The sequence below is a fragment of the Pituophis catenifer genome, unplaced genomic scaffold, assembly GCF_029215685.1.
Source record: "Pituophis catenifer annectens isolate HBS135680 unplaced genomic scaffold, rPitCat1.0.hap2 SCAF_1, whole genome shotgun sequence".
Taxonomy (NCBI): domain Eukaryota; kingdom Metazoa; phylum Chordata; class Lepidosauria; order Squamata; family Colubridae; genus Pituophis; species Pituophis catenifer.
The window spans coordinates 19,469,454-19,481,325 of record NW_027256881.1 but is presented as its reverse complement, the minus strand read 5'-3'; the positions used below and the strand labels follow the sequence as shown (position 1 = coordinate 19,481,325).

At 38.3% G+C, this 11,872-nt stretch overlaps 1 protein-coding gene across 1 annotated transcript; it reads left to right on the top strand.

Moving 5' to 3' along the window:
- Positions 1-995: 995 nt before the first annotated feature.
- SUPT4H1 (SPT4 homolog, DSIF elongation factor subunit) lies at positions 996-11,282 on the top strand. The gene is made up of 5 exons (XM_070946310.1): positions 996-1,136; positions 3,573-3,679; positions 7,449-7,504; positions 9,263-9,316; positions 9,810-11,282. The coding sequence occupies exons 1-5, from the start codon at positions 1,068-1,070 to the stop codon at positions 9,875-9,877; spliced, it is 354 nt and encodes a 117-aa protein (XP_070802411.1). The 5' UTR covers positions 996-1,067; the 3' UTR covers positions 9,878-11,282.
- The last annotated feature ends 590 nt before the right edge of the window (positions 11,283-11,872 follow it).

Genomic DNA, 11,872 nt, shown 5'->3' with positions numbered 1-11,872 from the left:
AATCTGGAAATAAGGACAGTTCTGATAGTAAGAACTATTAAGCAATGGGACAGCTTGGCTCCTGGAGTCATGGTTGCTCCATCCCTGGAGGTTTTAAAGAAAAGACTTGAACAACCATTGTTCAAGATGGTAAGCCTTGGGCTGGGGCTTGGACTAGAATAGGAGTCTCCAACCTTGGCAACTTTAAGCCTGGCGGACTTCAACTCCCAGAATTCCCTAGCCAGCTTTGCTTTGTTGGCTGGGGAATTCTGGGAGTTGAATTCCACCAGGCTTAAAGTTGCCAATGTTGGAGACCCCTAGATTAGAAGATTTTTCAAGGTCCCTTTCATCCCTATCATTCTCACTTTGGGAAGGATTCTCAGCAGGGCTTCTTGTGATTATTTTTTTTTACAGGATATACAGACTTAACCAGGGCAAAGTGATATTTGAGGTGTCTTGATAGCACCAATTGCCATCAAGTATTTTTCAGGATCGCATATTTTTAGGGAAAAAAATCAGGTTACCTAATACCAAAGTTAATTTCGAATCATTTAAGCGACACACAAAATAGAATTTAAAATATTTAGAACAGAATAGAGCTGGAAGGGACCTTGGAGGTTTTCTACTCGAGCCCCCTGCTCAAGCAGGAGAACCTATTGTTCTATTGTAATTGTTTCAGAACAATTCAGTCCTTGTGTACGTTCGCCAGAGGCAAAAAAGAATTGGACTGTTTCGTACCCAACTGTAAGGGGGAGGTTCGATTTTGGCGCCAAGATCTTTTCCCTTCTCGAAACCTCGCGTGACTACAATCTGTAAAAACCATCGCTCGGTTTCTTAGAGGCGGAGTTTATGCGCCATTCAGGCGCTTGCGCACAAAAAAGCATCGACTAAGGCAACGCGCCATTGCTGAATGACGCCAGTTCCTCGTAGACAGTTTGTGCGCCTGCGCCTCTCAAGCGGTGCAACGAGAGGACTCCCAGAGCGGCACAGAGTACTATAAAACAGGAAAGCCTGTCGGCGAGGGAAGTGACGTGTGTTTGGCTGTCTGCTTTCTTCCCTTAGGTGTATGCTGCCGGTTGGTGGTGGTCATGGCGTTGGAAACGGTGCCTAAGGATCTGCGGCACTTGAGGGCTTGCTTGCTGTGCTCGTTGGTCAAGGTGTGCCTTCCGTTTAGCGAAGCGGAAATTCCTTTCTCTTTTTCTTTTTTTAAAAAAAATCCTAGTTGGAATAGTACTGCGCCCAATATATTTCTAAGTTGGGTGTCGGGGATGGGTTTCCTAGCCCAGTTTGTCTCTATGGCAGGGGTGGGCAACTGTAGCCCTTTTACAACCTGTGGACTTCAACTCCCAGAATTCCTGAGCCAGCTTGGCTGACTCAGGAATTCTGGGAGTTGAAGTCCACAGGTTGTAAAAGGGCTACAGTTGCCCACCCCTGCTCTATGGTGTTGTCTCTTGAAATATCCGATTGTGAGAAGGAGGCTGTCCCTTGAGTGATATAGGCCAGGGGTCTCCAACCTTGGCAACTTTAAGCCTGGAGGACTTCAACTCCCAGAATTCCCCAGCCAGCAGAGTTGGCTGGGTAATTCTGGGAATTGAAGTCCTCCAGGCTTAAAGTTGCCAAGGTTGGAGACCCCTGATATAGGCGGTGAAAATCATCCCACCCAACAGACCAGGCGTTTCTTGTTCCCTTTCTCTCCGTTCCAGCAGTCGATTATGTGCCCTCAAGTGATTTTTTTTTGTCTTCTGGCAACCCCATGGCAGATTTTCTCCATGATGATCTGTCTCTAACCTGGTCATTAAACAGCGCACCCATCGCCACTGTAACTGAATCCCATCCACCTTGCTGTTGATCTTCCTCTTCTTCTTCTCTTGCCTTCTACCCTTCCCAGTAAGGGCATATTTGGCAGCCTTCCCACACTTTAGACCTTTTTTACTCACACAGGTTGACAAACAGAAGTTCCCCTCCTTTTTTCCCCACTTCCCTTTCTACCCTTCAATACTTTCTAAAATTATTTGCTTTTAGTTATTTGAGTTATTTGAATTTTAGTTCGTTTACCGTGAACACTGTTGAATGTGTTTAGCTTCGTAATTGCTTTTACCCAGTGCCGTTCTTCGTTATTTGCAAATATGTGTAATTGTGTTTTTACTGGTATGTGTCATTTGGGATAATGTATGTAACAAAGATTGTAAGCTGAAATGATTTTAAAAAGCACCCTGAGTTCCCACCATAACAAGCCAGATTTGTGTTTGGGAGTGTTCATAAAGCCTTCCTCTAATAAATGTTCTAATCTATAGCAATTATTTATGTAGAGAGTGTACTTTGCCCTTCTTCAGCCAATTTGAACATACATCTGAATAGATAAAGGTAACTCCCACCATGTTAAACTTTCCTTAGCAACAATGTAGAAATGGCTTGCTTATTGCCTCTTTATAGAAAAAAATTCTGGGGTTTTCTGGTGGTTTCCCAGCCAAGTGTTAACCAGTTCAGCCTTTTCCAATTCAGCTAATGTTAATTAAGTGCTGCTACTTACTTGGATGACACATGTAAATCAAATTAATAAACTACATGTTAAAGAGTGGTAGAGATACTCGAAATACTACTATTCAGACATAATTTGCTTCTGAGGTTTCATAGAACCACCATGGTTAAGTACCTTGTCAAACATCACTCCCTCCATGGGCTGTTTTTATCCTTATAAGCTGTATTTACTCTTGTCCATCTCAAACTTCAGTGTATGGCTTAAGTCGCAGTATTAAATGTGAAAAAGAAAACATCTTCAATTTCTTTGTATCGTGTTTAATTTTAAACACGATTTTAATATGTGCCCACTGTAACAGTAAATCTTTTTCCCCCTTTAATTTTTAAAAAGCCTTAAATTTTTGCAATGAGCACAAGCTTTGACTTCAAATTTTTTACTTATTTGCTGTACTAATTCACTAGTCATATTATTTTTAGTCTCTCGCAACAACTGTGGTTATTCAAAATGAAAATGGGAGAAAGTCGCTTACTAGTATCCGAAAGGAAAGTAAGAAAATGAATGCAATACCGTAACTGTATTGAAAAAATATTTGTGGCAACTTATTGTATTGTTGCCTTAGTTATAAAATGGGAAGGGAGTTGCAAAGGAAAAGCATGTTGAAGGGTTAAATAGAATAGAATAGATTTTTTTTTTAGTGGCCAAGTGTGATTGGACACACAAGCAATTTGTCTTGGTGCATATGCTCCCAGTGTACATAAAAGAAAAGATACATTCATCAAGAATCATAAGGTACAACACTTAATGATAGTCATGGGGTACAAATAAGCAATCAGGAAATAATATCAATATAAATCGTAAGGATACAAGCAACAAAATCTAAGGGAAAGTTAGGAAGTATGCTTTTAATATAAATGTGAATAAATCTAATTACTTTTTTTTTGTGAAAAGCAATTTTTGCAATTAGTTGCAGCAAACATAGTTCCCATTATTGAGGTTAGAACTGTTTAAAAAAAGATATATTGGAACCTTAAGGGATGCTTCCAATTTAAATTTGCTTGTCATTTGGTAGCAGTACTTCTGATTTTTCTGTTATAACTTTTTTCTTTTTCACCAGACTATTGACCAGTTTGAGTTTGATGGTTGTGACAACTGTGACTCCTATCTCCAAATGAAGGGGAACCGTGAGATGGTTTACGACTGTACCAGTTCTTCTTTTGATGGGTAAGTGTCCTTGTATCAGTTCCTCACATAACTATCAGGGTTGTTTTCAGATAAGTCTTGAGGGTGAGATATCTGCCTGAAATCCAGCATTCTTTTGCTGTTGCTGGTTATAAATTATCATTTGATAAATTGGTGAGATAATAATCTTTAGCAGAACTTTTCCTTTTCAAAAAAAAAATGCAACAAGCTTTTTAAAAGCTTGTTTACTGACCTTCCAGCCTGATGTTATAGTAATGTAAAAGATAACTACTCAGAAAACCAAGTTTTTTCCATTTGCACGGTCTGGTCCACCCATTTCCTAGCTGTCAGCCACCTTAACAATATTTAAAGATCCTTGGCTGCTAAAAAGATATGCACATCTAATCTTTACTAGGCAAAATTAAATAGGGTATCGTTTAATTCTCCAGCAATGGAAGGTTACTAAAGGAATGATTATGTGCCAATAATATTCTGCAAGTTATCCATCTTGTCTCTGATTATACCTTTGCAAACATAATACCTCTTTAATTTTATTTGTATAGTTTTAAATTAGTTGTGACTTATGGTAAATACAGTAAATAGGAAATGCAGAATTGCTCTTCCCCCAAAGCTACATTTTGACTATAGTTTCTAGAAATCAAACTGAGATGCAAAATGAATACTCTTCTTTTATGAATGAATTTGCAGTTGTGCAGAGTCCGCAATGGGACAGATAACCTTTCACATTTAATGTTTTGTGTATTATTATAACAGGAAGTCTTCATTTAGCAACTGCCTTACAGTTAACAGCGGTGATGAAAAAGTAACTTTGCAACCATCCTCATCCTCTTTATGACCTTTGCAGGTCTGCAGAGGAAAGGAAAGCAGAAGTAAGATTATCAGCAAAGTTGTGGTTTCACTTAGCGACTACTTCATTTAACTACCAAGTTGTTGGTCCCAATTGTCAGTTGGTAAATGAACACTATCTTATATTAGACACCTTCTTACTTGGAAAAAAATAAGAATTCAAAAAATGATACCACTGGCATTTTGTCACCAAATTTCAGCAGCATGATCTTATGTGAAGGAAGGGGGTTCAGAATTTAAAAAGAGTTGTGATGTCTGCAGTTTGTAAGTTATCCACTCTTGGCCTACAGGAAAAGTGTGACTGGATTCATGAGAATTAAACAGGCGGTTATTTACATAGATTTTGAATTAGCATTATGGAGCATGATGTTACCAATAAGAAAGCAAATCCTTGATAAGATGTATACATTTTAATAAAGGTGTGGATCTCTTGAAAAAAAAAATCTGTTTAAAAAGTTGAGTGATCTTTACCAAAGATGTAGAAAAACTGCTAACTGGAGAGAATATTGTAGGAAATAGCTTTCCTCCTGAATATAAGAAATAGATGACAAATTACATATGTTACATATACTACATATATATGTAATTACATATATAAACCTCCTGCTTACCCTTTTAGGAATAAACAATAGTTCATTTATCAAGTTGCTCTTGATTATACATAGTAATTTGTATAGTTTCCTTTTTTTCTTGGGAATTGTACAAGACAATAATTTGAACAAAGAAACTTTGTTTCTAATTCTAATATAGTCTCCTTATCACTTATTTCCTTTCTGTTCTTTATTTTGGGCAACTTCTCTGCTATTGTAATTGCTTCTAGCTCATTCTGTTATATATCCTAAATATGGTTGTTGTTATGCCTATTAATATTTACTGATTTGGGGATCCAATAGTATAATTGGATACGTTGTATTGCTTTTGTTATTACTAACTTAAATGCTATATTTATTTATTTCATTAAAACCAACTGCAATCAATTTCTGGCACTTCACACAATAAACAAAAATAGTTTAAAATATTCATACTAGCAGTAAAATCAGCATAAAAATTTAAAAAATATATAGCAGTACAGTAAAATAACAAAAGAATAAAACCCTAAAATAATAAATCAGATGGCTCTTTTTGCAAAACAATAATTCCTGGAGACTGAGCCATTTACAGTCATAATTTGAGTAAGCATCAGTCAAGATAAGTATAAACAGTCAATTCAATGCCCTCCCATTTCTTTTTCTTCCATTCAATTGTGTCTGAGTCTTCCTGGATAAGTCCTTGCAGTTTTCTTGCCAAGGTATGCAGAAATAGTTTGCCATCGCCATTTTTCTAGGGCTAAGACAAAGTGACTAACCCAAGGCCACCCAGCTGGCTTTATGCTTAGAGTGGGACTAGAACTCTCTGTCTCCTGTTTCTGGCCTCATGCCTTAATAACTACAAGTGGTACCTCGGCACTCATTGTTAATTGGTTCCTCAAGGCACGACAAGTACTAAAAATGATGAGTTCCAAACAAACCATGTGACTTACCACATGACCCTTTGTTTCGGCTGGGAAGGACTTCCTGCCTGTCTCTTCCTATGCTGACTTCCTGTCCATTCTCTATGACCATCCCCCTTTTCCTATTGCAGCATGTCTAGTAGTAACCAATGAGTACTGGGACAACATTTTCACATCAAAATGCACCAAGTACCAAATCTGATGAGCTTTGAAGCAGTCGAGTACTGAGGTACTACTGTAAACCAAACTACCATTTTATTCATTCTCATATAGCTTTTGGAAGAGCATATTTTGTAGCTCTCCAAAAATTCAGGAAAGAGAGAGTGGTCTGGATATCCAGGTGTAAAGGAGAGTTTCCAAATAATTGATTTTGTCCAGAATCTTTTGTAGCTGCTTCCCTAATACCTCCTTATAATTTTTACTGGGAAGAGAAAGTAGGAAACTGCACCTCCACTTCTTTTAAAGCAGGGGTCCTCAAACTTGGCAGTTTTAAGACTTGTGGACTTCAACTCTCAGAATTCTCCAGCCAGCATAGCGTAGCTGGCTGGAGAATTCTGCATAGCATAGCTGTCTGGAGAATTCTGGGAGTTGAAATCCACAAGTCTTAAAACTGCCAAGTTTGAAGACCTCTGTTTTAAAGCATGTAGTAATGTGATACAGTAATACAGAGAACCATTGATTTTCTCATGGAGCCAGCAATCATGCCCTGTCTAACTATGTGTGGACTCCAAGAGGACAGAGAGGTGGCAGAGTTCAGACTGCTGCTGAAGACTCAACCATCACTCCATAAGATCAAAAGAATCCCAGATCACAGCAGAAAATATTACTTTGCTTATTACAGTGGACAGCAGATACAAGAGATGTTGTTTGCCATGAAACCTGGGCGTTTGGATGGCTAATTCATGCTGCATCCCTGCAGGTGTTCAGTTGCACCCATTTTTCTCTAAAAGGCTGCCAGATAATTTTTTACATGTCTGCTATACAGGAATTTGCAGGCACAATAAGTACAGAGAATAATTGTCACTTCAATAGTCTCATTGTAAAGTCAGTTTTGAACTCTTACCCCAATACACAGTTGTGTCTACTTTGTTTGGGAATTTTCCTTCCAGTAGTTTCTCAATTAACTAAGGAGTATCTTGGGATTGGCAATTGGTCAGACATCCTGATCCAGCATCCAGGATCTTCTGCTTACTCTTGTTTCATTTCTCCTATCACCCTGTCACTTCCACTCACTCTTCCAGTCCTCCATTCTAGTTCTTATAGTGCCTCAGATTCCATCTTTGGTTGTCCATCCTTCATTTTTATTTTGTAAATTTTGAACTGACTTCATATTTCCCAGAGGGGTTGAAATCTTATTGCTGCTGTTTTGGCTAAGCAAATCTCTTCCTTTTTTGGGTGTGTATGTGTATGTGTGTGACTTTTTTCAATTTTCTGACTTTCCTTGTCTTCTTGCAGCATTATTGCAATGATGAGTCCTGAGGACAGTTGGGTCTCCAAATGGCAACGGATCAGTGAGTTTCCATCTACCTTATATTTAATTATATAATTAAGATGTATTAGACAAATGACTGCATTCAAGTTTGAGAAAGATTGATGAATAAATTAAAGACAAATAGTAGATTGCTGAAAGGGAAATTTCTGTCTACAGGAACAAGTAGGTCACATTACTGATGTTTTTCAGTATTAGAAGCTTTCTGCAAGAGGGGTTCCTCCCATGCTGACAGCAGAGATGAAGTGAAATTTGCTAGCAATTTGGTGTTGTAAGAATTTCCTCACAACAATGTAACAATTAACAAAACATCATTATGGTCCAGGAGTGAAACATCGGCCCATGGAATATGCTTCACCTGTGAGAAAAAATTTCAGAACTCAGGGACATTCTTAGTTACATTTTTTGAAGGGACACTGCTAGTATTATTCAAAATGATTTCTTTGAATTTGGCACTATGAGCTCAAAAGCATGACATTTAAAAGGGTTAATTGAACATTTGAAGCTTAACTGTCCATTGGGAAATATAGTGATGAAATTATTTGAAAAAAAAGATAGTAGACACATTATTTGCATGTGTATTTGTTGATAGTTATTATTTTCAGTCTCTTGGAATTGTATTTACATGTGAAACAATCCTGAAATATTTTAAAGATAAACATTAAATCTGTGGTGTAACATTCTTCAATTGTGAACTTTTTAATGGACTTACTTAACACTTAACTTTGTACAAGGAATGTAATTTAATGACATGCTCACAACAGCAAGAATAAATATTGCTCAATACTTGAAGAAAAATATAATTCCGATAATAGCTAATTGGGAACTTAAAACTTGGACAATATACAACAGTGGCAAAATTAACACTATGTATACACAATAGATGTTTAACCAAATTTGAGCAAAAATGGTTTCCACACATATCATGCAGCATGGCAAATATAAGCATTTGTAATCTGTTTTTAAGAATGCCAAATGTTTACAAATATGGTAAATTAGCAGATGCACAAAAAGGGGCAAGTTAGAAATTGAATAGTCTCTTTTTTAACATTCTGGCTTGCTTTGCTTTTTTCCTTATCAACCTGCACAAAAACATTAGGTAACAACACAGTGGTAACCTTAATCTAACTAAATAGTTTAAGACCAAAATTTGTACTGTTTTACTGTTCAGCAAATGCTTTGAACATTGTGAAGCAGTTTTTAATTGTTAATAATCAATTCTGGATGTAATAGGCAAATAGTTTTATGTTCATTAATATTGATATTTCAGTTTGTAATCAGTATTGGTATATTATTTCTTTTTTTATCCTCAGTTGTCTACATTTATGTAAACATTAGAGCGTTAATTATCTTCAATCAATACTATGCTGTACAAGTATCAAAATAATACAATGCATTTTACAACAACACAAAACATATTTTAAAAAGCTTTCTGACAACTGATTAAAGTAACTTAGACTGAGAAAATAAGCACATGACATGGATACCCTTCCTGAAAGTTATATTATTTAAGCCATATTATTAAGCAGAAGACCCTGAGTTCAAATCCTGCTGTAACCATGAAAGCCAGCTGGATGACTCTGGGCCAGTCACTCTCTCATAACCCAACCTACTTCCCAGGGTTGTTGTGGGGAAAATAGGAGGAGGAAGGGGTGTTGGATATATTTGCCGCCTTGAATTATTTGTAAAAATAATAAAGGAGGGATACAAACAAATAAAAGCATTATTTTGCACTGCAATCTTCAGCAGTCATAATTCGCATTTGTTCCTGCTTTCCTAGGTAATTTCAAGCCAGGTGTGTATGCTGTGTCAGTGACTGGCCGTCTGCCCCAAGGTAATCTACAGCAGCGATCCCCAACCTTTACGGCTTGGTGGCCCGGGGGTGGGGGCGGTGGAGAGAGGGGAACTGGGCTGTGCAACCGGTAGCCAGCGTGTGCATGAGTGCACGCTAGCCCACCACTCACACAAGTTGAGCCTCGCACGAGTGTGTGCCAACCCACTACTTGTGCAAACCGAGCAGCGTGGCCTACTGCCACGGCCCAGGAGTTGGGGACCCCTGATCTACATGATCCTCTTCAGGAGGATGGATTTGGAGATCTTTTCTCCTTTCTAAAAATCCAACAATTGGAATAGAAATTTTTGCCCTGTTTGCTGTTGAGCCAAGGACACTGCGAGGGCCGCAGCTTCAAGGACCAATCATGGCTCTCCTTTTTTTAGCATCATTGTAATTTTGAATGGTCACTGAGCAAGTGGGTGGTAAGCAAGGATTAGCTGTACTTCATCCAAGTCCATTAAATTAATGGATATTTTTGTTATTGTTGTTGCAGGCATCGTACGGGAGTTGAAGAGCCGTGGAGTGGTCTACAAATCTCGGGATACAGCCATAAAGACCTAAGAATACCTTGTTTCTCAAATATGTCTTTCCAGCTTCCTTTTTTTGTAAATGCTGCCATATGGACTATTCTAAAGATATGGAGGATGATCTCTACATGGATCAGGTTTTTATTAAGGACTTTTAATGGGCTGCCTACTAGTGGTTCCATTTTTCTGGTTTTGAGGTAAATATGAAGGGGGGTTTCCTGAAAGACTTAAGGAAAGGGGTACCAGTAATTCCCAAGTGTTTCTGATTTCTCTTAGCTGTTTTTAATAAATTTGGTCATAGCATCAGAAATCTGCGCTCTGGCTTTTGCTGTTACAATTTTTTGTCTTCCTGTAATAGATGAGGTTTTTCTAGCCTGCCTGGTCTCAATTTGTAGGATTTTCTCTGAGAAGAGTATTACATATTCCATGAAAGACAGAAATAAGATTTTCTCTATCTTTCATGAAATATGTAGTATTATTTTGGATTCAAGACTTCCATGTTAGTTAAATCTTTAAACAATCTTTTCCTCACTTGGCCATATTTTTGCATAAGGAAGCTTTTTGCACAAGGACATTTCTGAATCAACTCATTTTTTTTTATATGCACTGAACTGTAAATTAATTAATTGGCTTGGGTTCAGTCAACATACTAAGACATTAAAAGATTGGTCTATCCATACCCTGTAAGAGCAACTAAGAGTGTAATAGACCTGTGTAAACACAGCAAAAATTGGTCAGATTCAGGATCAGCCCCCAATTCACTGGGATTTTGGCATACCAAACCTCTTTCCCCTTCACAATTATTGCTGGGACAATTATGTCAGGAGAGCTGCTGATGGGGATCATCTGTCCATATGATGATCCTGGTTAGGGTTATATGTGCATCTTTCCCTACTCCTAGCATCCCACTGTGTATCATCAATTTTCGGTTGCTCTGAGCAGCACAGGACACCAGTAGTTTCAGCAGGGGACCAGCAGACTGGCAGAGATCAAATTGCAGGTTGTCTGCTGCCATTTGTGTGGCATGAATGATGATCATTCGCAGGGGACGTCATGGGGACAGGAGAAGGAAGAAGTATTAGGTATGTTCACCACCTTGTATTACTTATAAAGTAATAAAGGTGGGATAAAAACCTAGTAAATAAATTGATGGATAATACAAGAAGGTAATATTTTCCATGATGGGCCACTGCACTAGGGGTAAGGGTTATGGGTTACAGGTTGTTTGCCTATGTCTTAAAACATGGGTGTAAAATGGTCGTGTTGGAGCTGCACACAGTCTCTGAAAGCTGTAATTATGACTTCAGAGCCCTAAGTTGCTATTGAACTGTCATGTTTGGTGTGAAAGAAGGAAAGAAGTAAATATATTGGGAACAATAATATTAATGGCAATGTAATTTGCATTACATGAAATTAAAAATATTTTTTTTTGCCCTTCATTTCAGTGTCTTTATCTCATTTGTTCTTTGAAATATGCTCACTGGCACATTATTCAACAGCCAGACATGGTTTTTTTTATAAATGTATAGTGATAACTTTCCACAGTCAATAAAATATAAGATTAACAGAGTTGGAAGGGACCTTATAGATCATCTAGTCCAACCCCCTGGCCAAGCTGGAGACCCTACACTAGTGATGGCAGACCTTTTCGGTATTGAGTGCCCAAACCGGAATGCGCATGCGTGTGCATGCATTGGAGCACCAGAAACCCGAAGACCAGCTGGCTGGTGAGTGTGTGCCTGTTTTTTGGATGTTTCAGGCTGTTTTTTGGGCCTTTTTCAGGCCATTTTTTGGCAGTTTTCAGCCTGAAAATGGCCCCAAAACAGCTCGGAAAACAGTCTGTTTCTTGGCCATTTTTGGACCATTTTCAGGCTGTTTTCCAGCACTCCAGCGCCCGTGAAGACCAGCTGGCTGGTGTGCATGTGCGCACCGGAAACCAGAAAAGCAGCTGGTGATGCCGCAGGTTCGCCATCATGGCCCTACATCATTTCTGACACATGGCAGTCCAGTCTCTTCTTGAAAGCTTCCA